The sequence below is a fragment of the Ochlerotatus camptorhynchus genome, unplaced genomic scaffold (assembly GCF_037179485.1).
Source record: "Ochlerotatus camptorhynchus isolate MF236.1 unplaced genomic scaffold, CSIRO-AGI_Acam_v1.1 ptg000077l, whole genome shotgun sequence".
Taxonomy (NCBI): Eukaryota; Metazoa; Arthropoda; class Insecta; order Diptera; family Culicidae; genus Ochlerotatus; species Ochlerotatus camptorhynchus.
Genome location: NW_027040567.1, coordinates 11,661,444 through 11,684,634, shown reverse-complemented (window position 1 = coordinate 11,684,634; position 23,191 = coordinate 11,661,444). Strand labels below are relative to the sequence as shown.

Genomic DNA, 23,191 nt, shown 5'->3' with positions numbered 1-23,191 from the left:
GATGTTACAAAACCATTCGTGGACCTTACTGACTACCATAACCATTACCATTAAAGTTCTCAAACCATAAGTTAAAAGGTTCTAATATAGTTCTCTTTCCGAAAATGTATGGAGAAAACAAGAATTTGGAACGGTAATGGTTCTTAACAACCCATTATTTGTAAGGTCCAGTTCCATAAAACCATAATACATAAGGTTCAAACATAAACGTTCATATAAAGTTCCATAACCATTTCAGTTAAAGTTTAGCAGGGATTATAAACAATTTTTAACCATTTTAGGTAAGGTCAATTTATGGTTCGCGTTTATGCGGGAGAAGAGGTACTGCAGTGTTAGTTAAACATGGGATTAGGACATCTCAAATTCAAAAAAGCTTAGATTCAAGATTGGTGCGCGCCACACTTGAAAATACAGTTACTATAGTCAACATTTATGCACCGTCTGGAACGAATAACAGATATGTGAGGGAAGATTTTTTCAATCGTGTCGTTCCACAGTATGTTTTAAACACCACCTCATAATAACCGGTGATTTTAATTCGATTACCGATACACGAGACGCTACTGGAGCGACCAATATTAGCCCAAATTTAAAAAGACTAGTCCAAGCTCAAAATCTAACTGACGCGTGGAGATTATTCAACAACTTCAACGATTACACTTTTGTACGTGGGCCTTCTATGTCACGGATAGATACTATCTACGTAAACCAGCCTATCGTAACCCGAATACGTTACTGCAGGATTCAGGTGAATTGTTTCAGCGACCATAAGGCTGTGGTGATGAGAGTTGTGCTTCCTTTCGTATCACAACGTCCTCCTCGTCCCCCATGGAAGCTCAACAACAATTTGCTAACCGCCAGCAACATGGAAGAACTGCAAAGGAAGTGGACGTATTGGAAAAGGACGAGGCAGAATTATCGATCGTGGGTCGACTGGTGGGTGGACTTCGCCAAGGGAAAGCTGGTTTCATTCTTCAAGTGGAAGCAGAATCAGTTCTTTACTGGTTACAACAACACCTTGGGATTCTACTACTCGTGCTTGAATCGAGCATATACTACACACTTAGAGAACGACAACACGGCAGAAATAAACCGGATCAAAGCAGTGATGTGTGACATGCGCAACTCACATGTCATCAATTTCCAAAAAATCATTTCAGTTTTCAATTAGTAACAAGCATTTTCCCATGCCTCACTCGGACATCGAACTCCTTACGCAGCAAGTGCATGGAGCAGTTCGATGAACGCTAAAACGAATTCAATAACCCATACTCGGCGTCTAAGGATATCGTATTGCTTGTCGCCAAGGCGCACTCCGGGCAGCCGATATTCCTAGTTGCTAAGCCATTTTCAGCGCAACCGATTTAACCAATTTGCCTTCTCCAAATTATCTCTCTCTCTCATTCTCTCATTCTCTCGTTTGTTAATATCGATCGCTGATTGGTGATCGTTTACATAAACTGTCACATAATGACTTCAGGTGTCTCCCGTAGGAAAAATGTGTTAAGGAATATAATTCTGAATAAAGATGATTATTGTTCTAACCACCAACGAGTGCGTTTGTGATTTTCGGAACGATATCAAAATCCAGAAGAACGTATAGGGACAAAGTGTCCCAAGTTGTAACAGATGTTACGCAAGCAAAAGGAATTCAACGGATTCTTCAGGAAGGAGTCAATTCGTCATCTACCGGATGAAGAGGTTTCAACTTTCCAAATCGATGATCATCGTAAACGCCAGGCAGGAGCAAAAATAGAAAATTTAGAGATCAACGGGAGAATACTCAATGATCCCAATGATATCGAAACAGCTGTTTACGAGCACTATCGGTCTCTATTCACGGGTGAAGAAGTGGAAAACCGAGACACCTTCCATCCTACAAGAGCAGTCCCCCAAAACAACGAAGCCAACAACAGAATAATGGACCGGATTACTGAGGACGAAATCTACGATGCCATCAGATTCTCTGCTCCTCACAAGACACCCGGGAAGGATGGATTGACCAGAGAATTTTTCATGAAGTTATGGGACACAATCAAAACAGAAATAGTGGAAATTATCAATGAAATGATGAATGGCTTAATACGTCCAGAACAATTAGAAGGAATCATCGTACTAGTTCACAAAAAAGGAGGAAACAACTCGATCAGTTCTTACCGTCCAATATCACTGCTGAACGTGGAATACAAGATTTTGAGTCGAGTTTTGAAAGAAAGGCTTAATAAAGTAGTGTGATTGGTTCTTTCCAACGAACAAAAATGCAGCAACGGGAAAAGGAACATTTTCGAAGCAACCTGCTTGATTCGGGATGAGATTGGACACTCCCACCGCACGAGACAGAATGGACTTGTCATGGCTTGTGATCTTAGCAGCGCATTTGACCGGGTTAACTACGACTTTCTGGCAAAAACTTTACGGGAAATGAACATCAACAGCGATTTCGTGAATCTTATGTCAACTATTATGAGACACTCCAAATCACAGCTAGTTGTCAATGGGAGGTTAACAGAATTTTTCGACATCAACTGTTCAGTTCGCCAAGGAGACCCTTTAAGTATGACTCTGTTTGTAGTGTACTTACAACCCCTAGTAGATCAGCTTTCACAAATATGCAACGATACAGGTGAGTCCATCACCGCCTATGCTGATGACATAACTATCATCATCAAACACACTGGTAAAACACAGTTAGTGATAGACTGCTTTCGTCAGTTTGGGGAAGTATCTGGAGCACGTCTAAATCTTCAGAAAACAGTTGGCCTGAAACTAGGAGCAGGAATTCCTTCACCAGAGGAGCTGATCATCAGTGAACAAGTGAAAATTCTTGGAGTCCTCTATAAAACTACAATCGAACACACAGTTGCAGTTAACTGGGCGAAGTTAAAACGGAGCGTAACTTCATTATTATGGATAAATCGTGCCAGGCTTCTGAACATTAAACAGAGGACTTGGCTCATTAACACGTACATCTGCTCCAAATTGTGGTATATTGCTTCTATACTGCCACTACCATTAAGTATTGGAAAGTTTCTGAAACAGCAAATCACCAAATTTATTTGGATAGGAGTACCACATAGAGTTAGGTATGAACAAATAATAAAAACTAAAGCCAAGGGTGGCCTTGGTCTTCACTGCCCGATCAGGAAATCTAAATCTCTTATGGCCAATCGATTTCAACAGACGAAGGAGGTGCTTCCATATCAACAGAACTACGCTAATAGAGTACGGAGACGCAGAGACCTAAGAACAATTCCAGAAGAAATGTCACATTTTAAGAAGATCATCGCAGAAGTGATCAAGCTACCAAGTCGAATAACTGAGGAGTCAACAGCACACAAAATCTATGCTCACAATCTAGATTTACTTCCGGAAAATAGAATCGAGAGCTCGGTACAACGGGATTGGGAGAGAGTATGGAAAAATGTCAATCATAAAGCTCTCACTTCGGAAGAAAAAGTTGTATACTACTTGCTTTGCAATGACAAATTGGATCATAATTTTTTGCGGTTTAGAGAAAATCGCATAGCAACACCGGCATGCGATGTGTGCCAAGCTGAGGAAACAATAAGACACAAGTTTTCGACGTGCCCAACTGTAGAATCCTTGTGGAGACGAATAGCTGTGCAAATTGAATCCATAGGAATAAGGAGAAATCAACTATTCAAAACACTACAATTTCCGGAGCTGCGAGGAGTAAATCCTCGTACCTTAAGCAGAACCTTAAAATTATTTGTCAAATACATTATATTTGTAAGTGAAACTCCAATCGAAAACCTTAATGTACAAAATTTAGATTTCTACATGACTATGTATAATTAATTTTAATAAAGACAAAGAGGATTAAAAAAAAAGAGTAGAGCGTAGCTAGAAGATGGAACTGATAAGGGTTAAATGTTAGGTGCTCTGAATGGGCAAATTCTGCAAGTATCGGTTATTGGCATACTAACCGATTAACGTCCAGTGATCTATTTTATTTATTTATTTATTTAATAAGTCATCTGACAAAGTTGTCTTAATGAATAAACTATTCGTCTTAAATAAGGTTCAGTCTTCTTACTCTATTCACAAATTGAGGTGTGGACATACCAAAATCAAACGCGGACTCGAGGGATACAAACAAACGAACCATTGCACAAATAGGCTGATTGTAGCCATAGAGAGTACGATGAAAGCTCGGTTGCATCAGGGATTGCTGACGTGATATCCTACCTGTAGCACGGAAATCAAGCAGTGACAGAAGATGAGAGCAATCGACGTCACCGTTGAGTAATTTAGCTATAAACGTAGCCTGTTACGTCTTCGATCAAGCATTTCGAGGTGAAGCAGACGACATCTATCGGGATATGCTGGAAGGTTCAAAGGATCACGCCACGGTAGGTTCCTGAGCGCAACTCGTATGAACCTTTTTTCCACACGCTCGATTCTTGGAGCCCATACAACTGAAGCATTTTCTAGGATCGGCCTTGCGAGTGAACAATACAATTCTTTTAGGCAGTGTGGATCCGGTAAACCTTGGTAATCTTAGAGATGAAGCCAAGTTGACAATTAGCCTTGGAAATATTCGACGCATAATGGGAATGAAAGGACAGCTTCAAGTCCAATACGACACCAAGATCCGTCACTTGATCCATTCTGCTAAGAACAGTATCATCGATGTGGTATTCATAAATTAACGGGTCTTTGGACCGATAGAAGGTGACATTTCGCGACGCTGATGACAAGCTTGTTCGAGCGGCACCACTGATCGAACATGTTGAGCAACATTTGCAGGTGAAAACAGTCCTCGATGCAGCGTACCACCACATATTTATTTTGCGGGACACCGGACATGCTAGCAAATGGCGATGAAACATAAAATCCGTACAGCGTTCTACCAGTCAAGTACGATGACAACCACGACACCAATCGATTTGAGGCTCTCAATCGCGATAGCTTGCAGAGCAACACTTTATGATCAATTTTATCAAAAGACGCCTTTAGGTCAGTAGGGTAGAGAACTACTTCGGCCTAATCGCCCATTTTGGGCCTATCGAACAGACAACTTCAAATAAATCCATGATTTTCAGAGTTAACAAGTCAATTATGCGTTTGGTACGATACTTTAGTTAATAAGCTACCGAACGAAGTCAACGAGAACGCGTGACATGAAGGTTTGCACCCATTATTCCCAAAAACAAAAGAAGCGCTCCGAACGAATCAATTTTTATCATCATCCGATAGGCCGAAGTGAATTTATTGGCGTTGCAATGCGTTAGGCCGAGTTTAGAATCCGTAGGCCGAGTTTGGCGTCAAGAAGCAGTGTTAGACTTTTGACAATATCTCAAAGATTGGTTTCTCTTTATAATATCTTACGGTACATACGGAAAGGTAAATACATTTGGAAGCCATCAGTGATAATAACATTCCGTTTGGTGCTAAACTGCGCTAGATTAAGAAAGACTAAGTGCGGGTTGTGCTTAATAGGCCGGAAATGGGATAGTTAACCCTATAGATTACGTCAACCTGCGCTTTATCTTCCATAGACTTCTTGTTGCAAGATCTCACTAACACCACCTTAACTCGTGTAGCCGTGTAGAATCGATTTGTTTATTATTTTCAACCACAAAATCAGCTGTCAAACTATTTCAACTCTTCCGAATAAAAATTTACGTGAATTCAAAAATGGTTTTAAGGTGTGTGATTCCTTCGTGCTACGTTTATTCAAGCGATAAAACGTATCGGATGTTCCGGCATTCAGCGGTATACAAACGGTTCAGTGAATCAGAGCGGAATTTGGCCAAAATGCGGCTTGTAGTTTGGGTGAAAGTGTGTGGCTTGACCAAAATTCCGGCTCCCCATCATCGTGTCTGTGGTCGGCACTTGGTCTCCGGGAAGCCTGCAAAGCTTTTGGAGGATAATGATGTCGATTGGGCTCCTACTTTGAATCTGCAGGATACAACTGATAATTTGCTAACTATGACGATGGGATCTGAGAGTGATCATCAGCTTGACTCTGGGTGTTCAACAAATTCTGTGGAGTACCCGGAGAGCAGTCCTATCAGTTTCGATACGTCTGTGAATCAGCAGGAGAGCAATGATGAATCAACCTCAACCGTGGACATAAATATTGATTTGGACCCGCCTGTAAATCAGCAAGACACAAGTGGCGAACCAATATCTGAAGGAAATTGTGATCTTCATGAATTGAATCACACATTTCAAAACGAATCGGGGACTGAATTGGAGATCAGTCAAGAGTATGCTCTAATATGAAGGAGTTAGGTTTTATTTCAATTAATCGAAAGTGGATGTCTACGATTGAATGCAGCAACGAAAGGCATCCCTGGTGGCGCATACAGCTTGAGTGATGTTTCACCCTCGGTTCTATCCACTTCTAGCTCGTTCATGGATCAATCTGGAACTTACAAGGCGTCTATTGCAGCAGTCGAAACGAATGAGTACGTACTGAATAAAGAACTATTCATTAATCACGTGTATAATAAAGAAAGATATCACGTACCTCTGCTCCATACAAAATTTTGAAAGAAACTGTTCACACAGTAGAAGCACAAAGAAGCAAGATTTGATATTCTACTAAAATAATGAACAATTTAGTTTCACATCTCTAATATATGTATTTAATTACCATTACAGGATTGCTGGACTCGCCGTTCAAAATCATTTCCCTCTTGATGATATCATCTGGCTAAATTGTCAACAATCAACAACAACAGGAGCTGATAATTTGACCGTCATGAATCGATGTCAACCAAACGAAACAGAATCGTCCAATGTGCCATCAAAGGTTGTTTATTACAGTGACGTATGCGTCCAAACGGAAACATGTATGGAAAAGGAAGTGGAGCAATGGAAGTTTGCGCTAGAACGATCCGAGAAAGAAGTCACTTCCCTTCGAGATCACCAAGATAAACTACAGCGGGATTTGAATGACGCAAAAGAAGCTACACAGCTTTCAATGTCTACGCTCGAAGCAAACGACAAAAAATGCCGTTACTTTACGGGGCTTAGCTGTGGGCTAACATTAAAGCGTCTCTATGAGTCATTGCAGCAAGATATACCGGATTTTGAAGGACTGGACAAAGAGAAAACCTTGATATTGACACTGCGTAAATTACGATTGAACGAACCATTTTGTACTCTTGGATACCTGTACAATTTAAACCAAACGACTATTTCCAAATATTTTTACGAAACGATTAACGCGATTTACCCGTTTATGAACGCTTTCGTAAGATTTCCGTCTCGAAACGTGTTGAAGCAGCATATGCCGTCAGCATTCCGAAAGAAATACAACGATGCTGTTACAGTGATCATTGACTGCTTCGAAATACATATTGAATCGCCAAATTCTAGAGCCATGATTGCTAGTGCCAACGTGTTTTCTAATTATAAAAAGCACAACACTATCAAAGTGTTGATCGGAGTCAGCGCATCTGGATCCATATTGTATGTATCTGAAGCCTTTGGCGGACGAGCTTCGGACAAAGAAATCGTGAAATCTTCTGGATTTTTAAACTACATTGAAGAAGGAGATTTCGTAATGGCTGATCGAGGATTTTTAATCAACGAATTGTTGGCTCCGATACATGCAACTGTTGCTTATCCAGCTTTCAAGAAAAAAAAACCAACAGCTACAACCCCTTGATGCAGTTCATTCTAAAGAACTTTCTTCGTTGAGGATCCACGTGGAGAGGTTGATAGGAGTGCTTCGGCAAAAGTTCTTAGTATTGACGGACACCATTCCCATAACAATGCTACAGCACTGGAACAACGATACTCCCGCGATCGATCAAATACTAGTCACAGCTGCAGCCCTGGTAAACTTATGCCCTAGTGTTGTTCCTTCTCTTTGAGATGTTTTATTCTTGTTAAATAAAGAGATTTTTATATTGTTTGTTTCATTTATTCGTAAATTTCTTACCAACCAATTCAGGGAAAATAACATTTTTGAAAAAAGCTATCGCCGTGTTTTTACAGAACAACCAAAAATCATCGTTGCGTTTAATTTCGAACAGCAAAACCTGCTGAGGAGACCACACGTAAAAATATCCAAAATTTGCCTTACAGACGTATATCTGCATCAGAGCTTGAAAAAAATATTTATGTTTAGTTTTTAGCAGGATCTGGCCAGTGTCATTCCGTTCAATGAAGGAGTCCTGGAGCTGTAGTAAGGTCGCAACCATATCTGAACGATTTCGAGCTGAAAAGGGACACTTCACCTCAACTGTTATTACGCCGTGACAATCACAAAGAAAGGTTGCATCCGGTGATGCTCCCATGAACGGATGCTCTTCATAAATCACCAGCCCTGATTTTATTTTCCGCAAATTTTGGTGCAAATGTTGAACTGCGTGAAACAGCTGATCAACAGCTCTCTCCTCATGTTTCTTGCCATATTTGGTCGCTGCTGTAGAGAACGTTATCTCACTAGGATATCACAGTCTCTTAATCAGAGATACGGATGGTCGAGCCAACTGAGTGCTACACACGTCTTTTAAATTGGATGCTGTGATACGTCCACTCCTGAATACATTCCACCACTTGGAGTCACTTTGTTCAGCAGTTAAGTCGTCGATTCGTTTCAACATTGCCGGATCACTCGGAAGGTTTTGGATGTACTCGAATGCACGTTCTCTCAATTCAGCAATCGGTTGCATGTTTAACGGGTCATGGAGTAACTGAAGGTTGTAGTCATCCAGCTGTTCTCTCAAATTTGTCGCATACGAGCAATTTGCACAGCAATAGTCCATATTAATTTCACCGCAGTATAGGCTAGCAGCAGTAACATTCAAGCCATCCGCCTGGAGCACGCTTAAGAGGTCTCGACATCTGGATTCGTAACAACTTAACGGATTGATAGACAAAATGTTTTTTTGTATGCGCCTGCCAAAATCAATATCACGCACCTTTTTATATAAGTTATCGCTGATACTTGCCGGAGGTTTTCTCCAGTATGCCGGCAAATCTGTTACCGACAACTGGAAATGTAGAAGCAAATAAAAATCATATAATATCATAAAAACACCTCAATGCTAAGCTAATCAAACTTGAAATATATGAGAAGTAATTACCAGGGAAGCAACAACGACCTATTTACCTTATTTTCGAGGACGGATGTTCGAATTCCTTCAAGGGCAAATAAGGTAGCTCCTATGTGACTGCATGCTTCTAGAAGCCCGATAGCGCAGTTGCAATGTGCTGCAAGGATCTTGCCATGCTCATCAATCAAAATCCAAGGATTAAGAGGCTTTTCGTTAAGCGCGAACGAATGCCGAACAACTCCGTGCACCACATATATATCTTGCACTCTTCGTCCAGAAACACTCTTGACCCATCCATTTTTATAATAAAAAATCGCATCCATTCCTTTTCCACAATCTTTTGGTTCACCAGTAAACGGGTTGGGATCCAAAACTAGAAACTGGTAGATGTTGGCGAATGTCATCATTAATGGCACTTCTTGCGGTGTCGTTTGTACTGTTGACGGGTCGATACCGTAGCACATTTCCAATTTACGACGATATCTTTGTGCTGCAGCTTCACAATCCTTGAAATTAATAGTTTTTGCTTTAAATAAACATAAACTAGAAATAAAGTTGATTTCTTACCATTTTCCTGAAGTGGACTTGACAGCGATTTGTTTTTTATTTTCCACCAGTAGAACATATGTAGTAGTGAAATCGCTCACTAATACTAAAGGGGTCAGAGAAGTCTATAGCCGAAAAACAGCTAGTAGTTAGATCCAGCAAGTTAGTAGCAACAGACCTACCGGGAATAAATCCATGTTGATCTGACGAAATGTGGTTTTTTGTAGCGCGTATAATTTGAGCACTGACGATAATCTCAAGAAGCTTCGATGCGGCAGAAAGACTGGTTATCCCACGGTAGTTTTTAACATTTCGTCGGTCACCACTTATAGTTCAGTTACATTTTTGATTACTGTCTAAAAACTCGAGCTCAAAAGTTATACATGGCTTCACCAATATTGTTCCATGGTCCAATCTCTTGCAAATGATAAACCATTTAGTTCGGAATTGACTCACTAGGGGACGTTAGAGCATGTAGAAAAAAATCTTTTTATCAACTTTTACATAATAAACTCCTCGTGATATGTCTTAGACACACAGCAAAAAAATTGTTTTTATTATTACATACAAGTGGATGGACTTCAATCATGTCGAAAATCTCATGTAATTTTTATGGCCACAAAATCAAACAAATTCAGTTAAAGCAGCATAAAGGGCGAACACGAAATTATTGCGACACCTAAAATGTCATGCCAATTTTCTTATAATGTTTAGAATCAAACCAAAATTTTAAGGTAGTTTTATACATATATTTACTTCAAAAATCAAAAGAAAAGTTAATCGATGGAGCCTTGAGTGTAAAATTGAACGCATTTTCGCTTGATGCCCTCCATCAAAGTCTTTACAGTGTCATCCGGTACCAGTTTCTCAGTTTTTTTTTTCCATTTTTTTAACATGTCCTTCTCGTCTTTGACTGTCTTCTTGCTCTTCCGAAGTTCCCGCTTCATTATTGCCCAGTACTGCTCCACCGGGCGCAGCTCCGGACAGTTTGGCGGATTCATGTCCTTTGAAACAAAATGGACAGAATTGGCCTCATACCAATCCAGGACACTTTTAGAATAGTGGCATGATGCCAAATCTGGCCAAAATAGCGAAGCTTCGTCGTGCTGCTGCAAGAACGGCAAAAGGCGCTTCTCGAGGCACTCAGATTTGTAGATCTCGCCATTTACTGTGCCCTTTGTCACGAAAGGCTCACTCCTCAGTCCGCAAGAGCAGATGGCCTGCCAAATGAGATATTTGGAGGCGAACTTCGACATTTTCTTCTTCTTAAATTTGTCGTCCACATCGAACTTGCTCTTGCCGGTGAAAAACTCCAACCCCGGAATTTGCTTAAAATCGGCTTTTATATACGTTTCGTCGTCCATCACACAGCAGCCATATTTTGTCAGCATCTTCTCGTAGAGCTTCCGTGCCCGAGTTTTAGCCGTCGATTGTTGCCGCTCATCGCGGTTTGGGAAGTTCTGTACCTTGTATGTATGTAGTCCAGCTCTCTTCTTTGCATTCTGGACGTAGCTCTGCAACATGCCGATCTTTTTAGTCAAATCACTGCTTGAGACGTTGGGATTTGCTTTAATCATCCGCTTCACCTTTCCCTCCGTCTTTTTGTTCTCCGGTCCCGGTTTTCTTCCAGCTCCTTTGCCGTGGAACAACGTCAACCGCTCCTGGAACCGCTTCAACACTCTGGAGACGGTTGAATGGTGAATGTTCAACATTTTTCCCAACTGCCGGTGCGACAGGTCAGGAAATTCCAGGTGTTTGGAAAGAATTTGTTCTCTCAACTCGCGTTGGTTCACCTCCATTTTCGTTGAATTGAAAAACACGACTTCGAGTTTGACAGCATGTACACAATACACATCAATGAGAAAGTGTGCAAAATTTGGTTGATTTTTACCCAATGGTAAAAAAGTTATGCCCTGTTGAATGTGTCGCAATAATTTCGTGTTCGCCCTTTAGAAAGTAGTCACGCTTACCACTACACCACCGTCGTCAGCGTCTCTGAAAGTTTAAACTCATTTAATAAGAAACTGACTTGGCACAAACCATTTGAAGTTTATATGGAAATTACTATGGGAAAACAAAACTTTTTGTTCATTGCCTTCTAGCCTTTTTACATATTGTACTGCTTACAAATTCTATTGCTATTCTTATGGAAATTTTCATCAGCTACAACTTTAAGCAAAATCGTTTTTCTGCCAAACGTCAAAATAAATAGTTATTAATTGTTTAAGAGATTGATAATCTTATGGCAAGATTGAGCAACTGTAATGTGGACAACACTGTATTCTGCAGTGTGACATAGTAGCCATGATTTTTGTCCTCTATTCTACGCGCCATTGTTCCTTACATTTGATCGAAAAGTGGTTATTTACAAAGTTGTAGCTGAGAAAATTTTCAACAAGCTCAGTTGTCATTTTCTAAAATAGAGTGAACTGGTGAATTTTGAGATAGATGTGAACCGAAACTATGGTTTCTCCATAGTAATTCCCATATAAACTTCAAATGGTTTGTACGAGGTCAATTTCTCACTAAATGAGTTCAAATTTTGGGAGGCTAATCAGAGCCCAATTTAAAACCGTTTGAGCAATGATGAGTGAAAATTTTAAATTTTGAATCAGTCTATTGACCACCTCTAACGGGTTTTCTCGTCCCGACTGGCCAACCACAGGCCCAATTGGTTCCCTGTCTGTTTCGTTCAAAAGTAAATAATCGTACCTTTCACATACGTAATTTTACAAATATGGTAACCAAATTGCCGAGAACCAGTCATGTCAACCATAAATCGACACGCATTTTGCAGCCTTGGTACTTTGAGAAAGTTTCGATGGCTTGGGGTTATGTCAGTTAATTCTTTATCATGTTAAACCAAACATGGAAACCTAAATAAAAGCGATGCTTTTTCAGCTTTAAGGGGAAGCTTACCAGCCCGAAAATACAAAACAAATATTTTCGGTACATTTTTATTTTTCTAAAAAAATTGGGAAAAAATATCAAAAATCCAAGAAAATCAGTTTCTGCCTTAGGTTTTTGTCAAAAATTACATGCTAATATATTTTTCTATCTCATCATGAAAAAAAAATTGGACGCTCAGCAAAACCGAAAAGTCGATGTTTTGTGGTTTTTTGAGTTTAACTTTATGCCATAATGATTTATAAAAAAATGTTTTTGCCCGTGATTTTTTTTTTTGAAACATTAGAAAAAATGTGATTTTTTTAGATTTTTTATATTTTTTTCCAATATTTTTAGAAAAATCAAAACGTAATTATTTTTTTCGGAGCGGTGAGCTTCCCCTTGAGGCACCCAAAACGAAAACAATCCCTCGTACCCCAGAATGTGGAAAACTGGTTTATTTATGGGAGCTTTAATATTTTCCACAGTCCAAATTATTGAGAACATTCCGTAATTTTTACTTCTTTGTCAAATAATCTTCCAATTTCGGCAATGTCACTTGCCTGTCGTCAAACCAGAATATATTCCGTTAGCATCTCAAAAAGCTACAAAATAAAATTATGGAATGCCTTGGATTGCCTTCTGCACGCCTCTGGTACCGTGTCAAACAGAAATGCCTATTTTACCGTGTACGTACTTGATGTACTGGATGTTTTTTGTAGGTATTTGTCGTTAGACTTGAATAGAACAAGAACGAGCGACTTAACATAAAATAAAATCGGTGGAACGGTTTGTCGACGCGTTCACTAGAGCGAGCTTTGATTTCTCGGGATTCCACACCGCTGTAAAGGCATCTAGAGCAGTACCAACCGACATTGTGTATAATTTTCCTTTGGAATGTGAAGAAACGTGTAGATTTTCCTCTTTGTTGCATTCGCTGACAGCACACGACTTCCGAGTTCTGGATCTTGAATTGTGACTTTTCTGTAAGCTACATGCGAAATGAAGGTAGAAAGCAGAAGCTTTTTGTTATGGAAAACGGAACATCTCTTGATGGGAAAAGAAGTCAAACGTGAGACTAGGTGCACTCACTCTAAGGAATGTTCCTTCTATTCGAATGCTTTGTACTTTGTTGCTGAAAGTATGAGTCCTGAATGGTATCTTCATCCCTTTTAAAATTAGGAATTTTTGTCAAAAGAATCGATGGAACTAATTCAGTATATGCAAAATTTGCAAAAGATAAAATCTCTAAGCGTCTTTGCAGGGATTATTTTCCATCTGGAAATGCAAACATCTTTACCAAGTGTTCTCATGAAAAGACCAGCCCCGCTTTCAAATGCAAAATCGCCTTAAATCGAACTTCAAACAATAGTTTCCGTTTGTTCAACCACGGCTCTCTCCGGCAATCACTTATTCCAGCCATTTGACTCGCACTGACTGACTGCGAAAAGAAAAAAAAAATGTCCACTGAACGGACAGGTACCTACTCCAACCAACCATGCTCAGATTGTACCCGGAATAGGAATATAGAAAGTCCTCTTCGGTTCGAATTTTCATCATTTTCCGGATGAAAAAAGAATCCTTTTTCCCGTGAAAAGTACAATCGGACAAACGAACTGCTGCCTCTACGGGGACCGGAAAACCGATCCGGGTGGTTTCTATTGTGCTACTTTGCCGTCGTCGTTCGGACTTCCGAGAAGATCCACTTAATTGGAAATCTCCCCTGGAGAGTGAAGGTGATTGGGAAACCAATTGCCAAATGCGGATGAAGACGCGTTCTGAGCGCAAACAATTCCAATGGCCGCTATCTTTTGTGTAGAGTTGGTAAATCATTAGTGGGGCCTTTATTGTGTGGGATTATTTAGCAAATCCAAGCTAATGGTTTTTCTTGGGGGAACTTTTGGTCGAAATGGCATTGTTGTTGAGCTCTGGGCAAACATAGCAACAATGGGAATGTCCAAACTCGATTTCGTTACTTCTGTGAAGCTTTTAAAAACTTTTTAAAATGGAAAACAATCAAATCCATGGAAAATCGGGGCGTTAGCAAATTATCTTGCTAGCTCAGTGATATCAGTTACCAATAAGGGGCCTCCCTTAGCTCAGTCGATAAAGGCGCAGCTACAAAGCAAGACCATGCTGGGTGTGCAATATGTAATTTGGGGATTTTGGTAAGTGATATGCCGGTTATCTGTGTGGGTAAGTGTGCTCGTGTATTTCATTGCAAGTGCACTACACTCACGCGGACTCAGGCAAAGCTTATCACAGATAATGCAAATGTTCTATTCAAGTGTAGTAATTGTCTGTCAGATCAGAGTTGTGACGAGCAGAATGTATCGGTTTCGGATACCAAAATGCTGTGGGAAGCAATGAAGCAATTGTCTTCTGTTGCTGACTCTATCACTGGTATACGAAACAACGTTGCTGCTCAGATAGACAACGCGTTGAGAATTGGCATGGAAAAAATGCAACAAAATATGAACGATTCTTTAAGTTGCTTTGAAAAATTAATTAGTGAGAAATGGAATACGATGACTAGTTCATGTTTTGAAATTAGTACGGAAAAAAATTTAGCTGCAACGAATGGTGCATCTAGGACGGTTCATTCTGAATCGGACCGAAATCCCAGACGCAAAAAACGTAAATTTCAAAATAGTGACGATTTGACTGATGATGTTTTTCAAGAAAATGCGAGTTTTGCGGATGTTGTAAAAAGATCTAGTCATGCAAGTAAAAGTAAAAATATTAGTAACAGTAATAGTAACAGTAATAGTAAAAGTAACAAACAGAGTAATCGTAAGACTCGTCCGGTCATTGTGATCAAACCAAAAGAGTCCAAACAAGCTTGCGAAGATACTCGTAAGTTTTTGAAAACTCAGTTGGATCCAAAAACACACAAAATCAGTAATTTTAGGAATGGTAAAGATGGCTCTATTATTGTTGAGTGTACAACAGGAGCTAATCTAAATGATGTAAAAACTGGTATTGAAAGCAATCTGGGTGAACAATATAGTGCTGTTGTTCCCACTTCGGTGCCAAGATTGAAAATAGTGGGCATGAGCGATCAGTTTTCCTCCGATGTCTTCATTGACTACTTAAAAAGTCAAAATGAAGACATCGCTATAAATGATGTTAAAGTAGTGAACATGTTTGAAAATCCACGCTTCACTTATAACAAGTTTAGTGTTGTAATTGAAGTCGATGTCGAAACTTATAAATGTTTGTTATGTGCGAAAAAAGTAAATGTAGGGTTTGATCGGTGCTCGATAGTTCCCGCGATTAATGTGTTGAGATGCTTCAAATGTGGAGAATTTGGGCACAAGAGCATGGATTGCAAAAATTGCGAAAGATGCTCTAGGTGCAGCCAACAACACAAAACGTCGGAGTGTACGTTAACTGTATTGAAATGTATTAATTGTTTGAAAACGAATAAAGAACGAAAAATGAACTTGGACGTCAACCATGCCGCATTTAGCTCGGAATGTTTGCTTTATAAAAGACTTTTTGATCAGAAGAAAAGCAGCTTGCGTTTCAATAAATAGCAGCCAAGTTCCAGGAATGTGAATCAATTCGATTTTTTATACTTGAATATTGCGGGGTTGTCAACAATCTACGTAGCATTACGTCAGATTGTTGAAGAAAAACGTCCTCTTTTAGTTTTCTTATCTGAAAATAATATTGTTGAAACTGAAGCTTTTGATCAGTATAGTATTCCGGGATATATTGTTGCTGCTTGTTTATCACATTCTAGATACACTGGCGGTGTTGCTAATTATGTCAAAGAATCAGTTCGATGCAACCTTCGTACCAACGAAGTTATTGATGGCAACTGGTTCTTGGGCATTACAGTTGTACGTGGCATGAAGATGGGTAATTATGGTGTTTTGTATCATTCTCCCAGTTCTAGTGACCAGCGTTTTAGCGTTGAAGTTTTAGAGAACTGGCTCGAGACATTCCTTGATTCTAGTAAATTAAATATAGTGGCTTGTGATTTTAATATTAATTGGCGTGATAACCATGATTCGAATCATTTGAAGCGTTAAGCTGATTTTTTCAATTTAAAACAAACGGTAGATGAGTATACGCGGATTTCCAGGCACAGTAGAACTTTAATTGACCACGTTTATTCCAATTTTGATTCCATTTGTTCAGTTACGGATACTGATTTGAAAATAACCGATCATGAGACTTTAGTGATTAATGTCTTAGACCATGTTAACGATAACGATAATTTTGTAAAATTGAAGTGCTGGAGGAAATATTCGAAGCTGTTTCGAATCTTGTTGAGAGAAGCCTGGATTTTCCATTCGAGGCCGGTAACTTAGATGAATCTACAGCTGTTCTTAATAACGCTTTGAAAACGTGTACCAATCAACTAGTTGAGCAAAAGTTTGTTTCTTTGAAAAACTCGAACAGCTGGTACAATTTGGATCTTTTACATCTTAAACGGAAAAGGGACAAATTGTACAAACAGTTTTGTAGATCTAATAATGACAATCATTGGACTAGGTACACAATCGCGCGTAATAAGTATTCACAATCGATAAAGAAAACTCGTTGTGGATATGTTCAAAGGAAGATTGATCAGCATCAAAACAACAGCAAAGAGTTATGGAAAATTTTGAAATCTTTATTAAAACCGCGGTTCATAACTTTTAATGGCACGTTAGAACAGTCAGAACAAGTAATTGCAGCTAAGTTTAATGATTATTTCGTAGATAGCGTTTCATTGATTAATCAATCTATTGAATTGGTCGATGAACCTGACGAAATAAAACAGCCAGTTAATAGTAGTTGCAGATTTGAAGTTTTTCACCCAATCACATTAGATGAACTTAGAGTTATTTGTTTTTCATTAGGAAAATCGGCTGAAGTAGATAATGTTAATGCTAGAGTTATTCAAGATTGCTTTCATGTCATTGGCCACATCTTGCTGGACCTTATTAATGAATCATTACAAACTGGACATGTGCCACAAATTTGGAAGGAATCCTTAGTGGTCCTTATTCAAAAAGTTGCTGGAACGATTAAAGCCGAAGAGTTTCGTCCCATCAACATGTTGCACACTTTAGAGAAAATCTTAGAACTTGTTGTTAAAGGCCAGCTGTTGGAGTATTTGAATAGCAACTCTTTGTTGATACCAGAACAATCGGGATATCGGGAAGGGCATTCTTGTGAAACGGCGTTGAATTTGGTATTAGCGAAGTGGAAAAATAGCTTGGAGTGTAAAGATACGATTGTTGCTGTTTTTTTGGATCTCCAACGCGCTTTTGAGACAATATCTAGGCCCTTATTGTTAAGATCAATCAAGCGCTTTGGAATTACGAGTACTGCATATAAATGGTTTGAAAGCTATTTGTCTGACAGAACTCAACGGACTGTTTTTAATGATTCTGTTTCCAGTCCCGTGGGGAATACCCTTGGAGTGCCCCAGGGAAGTGTATTAGGGCCCCTGTTATTTATTATGTATATTAATGACTTGCGACGTGTTTTACGATTTTGCGACATTAATCTTTTTGCAGATGATACTGTGTTATTCATTGCAGCTAAGGATTTAGATGATGCCGTTTTACACTTGAATGAAGATTTGCGTTCTCTAAGTAGATGGTTGAAGTATAAGCAGTTAAAATTTAATACAAGTAAAACTAAATTTATGGTAATTTCGCGGAATCGAGTAAATGAGAACGAATCTGTTGTAATTGATGATGAGACTATTGATCGCGTTCGGGAGATTGAATATCTTGGCGTGATTATTGATGACACACTTAAGTTCAACTCTCACATTGACAATGTCATCAAGAAAATTGCCAAGAAGTATGAAATTCTATGTCGACTGAAAAACGATTTAACTATTGCCAGTAAAATACAGCTATACAAATCAGTCATCTCTCCTCATCTAGACTTTTGCCCTTCCATTTTATTTCTGGCCAATGCAACACAAATATCGAGATTACAGCGCTTGCAGAATAAAATAATGCGTTTGATTTTGAGATGTAATAGATTCACTTATTCAACTTTGATGCTAGGCGCCTTACAATGGTTGTCGGTGAAGCAAAGAATTGTATATTTGACTATGGTGTTCATTTTTAAAGTAGTTAACGGTTTGCTGCCTCGATATTTGTGTGATCGAATTGAAAGAGGAAGTGACTTTCATAGATATAATACTAGAAACGCGGTTGAAATAAGAACACCACATTTCTTGACTTATGCTTCACAAAATTCATTATATTATAAAGGAATAAATGTTTTCAATTCGATGCCTAGACATATCAAACGTTCAGCAACACTTACAGAATTTAAAAGACACTGCATTTCACACGTTAAAACTGTCTTTTGAACAGTTATCCAGTGATTTTTTTTTAAGAATTGAAAAATTATGTATCTTGACAAAGTTATCTCTAACGGATTATTTTATATCGATAGCTGTCATAACGACTTTTTAATAATTATTGTAGCACTGCAAAAACTATTTCTGTTCGCCACGAGGGTGATGATGGATTTTTAATATATGATTTTATAGTAGATTAATTAAAAAAAAAAAGTAGTCTACAAAGGTTTGAGCCTCGCGCGCGTATTACGGATATAGAGGACTGAATTTAACATTTGATAAAAAAAAAGCAATTTTGAAGCTTATTTGAAAGATACCTTGAGTTAGTAGTAAGTTTTCTGGCAAATGTTAGGGGTTCGTGAGCATTCCTGACATTGCTGAAAATTATGATAGCATCAGATTGCGGGGTTGCTAGTGTAATAGGATGCTTTGTTGATTGTTCATTAACTCTTGATTGCTTGTAATACTTATGAATATTTTAGGACAAAAAGGCGAACTAAGAGGTGGACGCCTGAGCTTTTCCACATTTATATCGCTGTGAAGCAACTGTAAACTTTAGAGGGAATCTATATCTGTAACTGAAACCAATTCGATTTTGTTTGCCAACCTGGTTAAAATGTCATATTCAATTATCGTAAAGATAAATCGTCCAGCTCAAACCTTTGTAGGGGTAAGAGGTCGGACCATCATCATCATCACCATGCTGGAGGTGGTTGGGTTCGATTCCCGGTCCGGTCTATGAATTTTTCGGGTTGGAAAATGTCTCGACTTCCCTGGGCATAGAAGTATGATTGGACTTGTCACCCAATTATACCAATGCAAAAATGGTACAGGCATCGAAAGCTCTCAATTAATAACTGTGGAAGTGCATCTATAACACTAAGTTGAGAGCACGCAATAAGCTAATATGCAATATGCAATAAGCTTGAAATGCGAAGAAGAAGAAGAAGTTACCAATAAGAGACACATGATCAAAACAGTAATCTTTAACGTTTTCCAGACGAATCGCGCTCCTGTCCATTTTACCCCCACTATCCCTAACAATTGGTCGATGAACTTAATTCTATCTCTAAAGAGCTGCATTACAAGCTTCTACCGCCATCAACAGTGTTTGCTAAGAAATAAATCCATCGCTTATTTCCCAAGAAACCAACAGTTTCAAATTCCCGTTGATATTTTTACAACATGACAGAGAAAATGCGAGCGACGGTCATCCCAAACAGCAAAATATAAATTCAAAAAGTCACTTACCTATAACCGTCGCTAGTATAACGATCCCCAGCACCACCGCCGTCACTATCATCCGTATCAGAAAAATGGTACTCTCGGGGTCATCCATCCCGCCCAGCCCGAACCCACTGCCATCGTCGGGCCTCAGCAGCAGCACGTCCCGATCCGTCCCATTGCCGAATCTGGTGCTAAAGGTTCCGTTGATCAGCCCCAAGCCGCCACTACTACCGCTATAATTGAGCAAAAAACAATTCGTACAGTTCCACAGAGCTATCAGCTCGTCCTCCTGCAGCAGATCCGGAACGTGGGCAAACGATAGCCGCGAGTTTGCAGCCATCCCACTCGGATCACCGAAGCTGCCCTCGACCGAAGAGATGCTACGGTTGATGCTGAACTCGGTCGAGTAGTTGCTGCTGGTGGCAAACAACGAACTGGCAGTGGGTCCCCCCATCGGGGGCCCACTAAAATTGGACAAAGCACCAGCGAGTAGCTCAGTACTACTGCTACTGCTACTGCCATTGACATCGTTGGTGAATTCATCCAGAAAGCTACCGGCACCACCATAATCCAGCACCGTTCCACTATCACTGAGCCCCGACGCTTCCCCTGCCTCGCTTGAAGTGGGACTCCACGAGGTCGACGCTGTCGCTGTCGCCGTCACCGTCGAGTGGATTGCAGTGGTCGCGAATCGGTGCACTTTTTCCGTCACCGTCCGGACCGGCGTCGTCCAAGGCCACGAAGGCCATGAAGAAGAAGACTCTTCTCCGACGGCACGGCCCCTTGCCGTGGCCATAATTTCTTACTGGAAAATACTTCTTCGTCTCCGTCTGGTTCGCTGTGTGCGGTTACTCACTTTTCCTTAACACCCCGTTCGATATCTCACACTTAAAAAAAAAAAGTAGAAGGAAAACAAAGCGTCGCGATGGAGATATTTGCCACTAAGTATCACGTCTATTTCCGTTTTTCCCACAGATCCACATCTCGGACGTCGTCATCATCTTCACTGCAGCAGAGGTGCGCTTCAATGGGCGAAGCATTCGCATGTGTCAACCGTTTTCCATGTTGACGGTCGTAAAACTGCACCACGTCTGTCACCGCCGACGCCGAAGTCGACGCTGCGATGATGATCCGAGCTGGTTGTTGTTTTTCACCCATCAGAGAGTTTGTTTTTCATTTGTGCTTATTTTTTCGCCGCACACAACCGATATAAAATCCACCGTTATTTCTCACTAATTGATTTCAGAACGCCCGCGTCCACGTGCGCTTTTTAGATTTTATTTTTTTGCGCTCCAATTCCCGGTCCCATCTGATGCATGTCGAGCTAGGTGGGTCGCGCTTACACTCGCGAGTATCTCCCATATATGTTTGTCGACGGTAATGAAATTTTCATTGCGGTTCGAACGCTTCCTATCCACTAGCCGAATGCGAGTTTTATGTGTACGCGATGAATTCACGATTGATCTGGAAGTAAACAGAGAGGGATGGAAATTTGTTTTTGAGAGTGTCACCGAGCATGATGATGGCAGATGGGGCGGATAAAATGGAATTTTTATGCATGAATGGAGTTTGGCTGCGAGGTGGCTGTGCAGGTGCTAACGTGAGATAGGCAAGCTTATTGATATTTGTATAAATAGGTTGACTCATACTGGCGTGAAATATTGAGTCCAGGAACGTTGGGGAATTATGCTGTATCATAGGGTGGGTTTAAAATTAATTCCTAGCGACATGCTTGGGCAATTTTGCAAAAAATTTGAACATAGAATATGTTCTAACAATTACGCTAAGATTTTCTGTGACTATGAAATCTTTAAGTATCGATCCAGGCCTTCTTTACGTAGCACAAAAAAATGCATTGTGGATGTGGATTAAGTGTGCTGAAATGTTCGAAAATTCATGCATTCAATTCCATTTTGCTCACTCGAACGGTATTTGCTTGCTAAAGAGCGGAGATAATTAATCGGCTGATATCTCGTTTTCAGTGAGTCATTGGTATTTGATGTCTTCAACAGCACTATAAAATGCATAATGATGACGAGGAAATCATCCTTCTAGAGCACTCCATTCAAAAGATAGACTCAAGTTCAGGTCATGCGGCGTTAAACTAAACTAATCAGAAACTGTCAAAAGCTGGCCCTTTGTAAACTTAGGTTCTGAACCTTTTGGTGGATTTTTTTAAACTTTTGTTTAAAATTTGACAGATGGAAACCCAACAAACAATCGTCTTTTGAAGAAACGACTTCTTGACGATTTAATTCAACTGCATGCTGTTGTATAAGGTATGTCGAGAAGCTTTTATTCGACTTATATGAGTTGTAACAGCGCTTATTGGATAACATTTTTGATTATTCAGCGTTTATTAGACATCACCTCTTCCCCTTAATTAAAACAGTGATGCTTCATCGTGCTCTCTTGCCGTGCGGATCTATTTGCTTTTTGCTTAAGGAAGTGTTACTACTACCTAAAGCTACAACAAATTTAAACAGCACTTTTCAGTGCTCAACCTGTAAAAAATTTCTACCTTGTTCAACTCCTCTTATTCCTCTTCGATCCTTGTTTGGACCCTACCCGAGGTAATCCTTCTTGGATATCGATTTGGAAAATTCCTCTTCGATCCTTCAGATTCTTATAGTAATCTGCTTGGAAGTCGATTTGGATAAAAAATTTACTGCCGCCATGGCGCCTAAACGCAAAAGAAAGGGGCAAACTCTTGACCCCCCTTCTGAAGAAATTAATTTGAGTAATCAATTTGATTTGCTCACGGATGATGAGAATGATCCATCATCCAAGAAAAATTCTAGTAAACTTTCCCGGCTTAATGCCAAGAAGGAAAAGATTCCCCCTATTGTGATAACCACTACCGATTTCCATGCTCTTCGCATGGAACTTTTGAATTTCGTGAAAGTTAAGTTTTCACTACAAATTGGACGTCGGGGTGAATGCCGTGTATTGGCTGAAACCTTGGACGGATTTAAATGTCTTCTCAAGTATCTTACTGAGAAGAAGCACAAATTTTTTACTTACGACACCAAAACTGAACGTGTGTTCAAGGTTGTCATGAAAGGACTGCCCAGTGGTGAATCCCTGGATCAGATCAAAGATGAACTGGCAAAATTACTTGGAGTTGTGCCACTCCAAGTAATCAAAATGAAAATGAAATCCCGTC

General features: G+C 39.8%; 1 protein-coding gene and 1 pseudogene across 1 annotated transcript in view; both read right to left on the bottom strand.

Annotated features, from left to right (window-relative positions):
• LOC135697634 (5-hydroxytryptamine receptor 2A-like) overlaps nt 1-23,191 on the bottom strand; it is a 388,901-nt gene that overhangs the window by 29,189 nt on the left and 336,521 nt on the right. Inside the window, exon 4 of the mRNA XM_065217417.1 lies at nt 20,050-21,489. Within this exon, the coding sequence (XP_065073489.1) occupies nt 20,050-20,821 (772 nt within the window). The 5' untranslated portion in view covers nt 20,822-21,489. The remainder of the gene's footprint in view (nt 1-20,049; nt 21,490-23,191) is intronic.
• Nucleotides 8,114-9,541, bottom strand: LOC135697648 (uncharacterized; annotated as a pseudogene).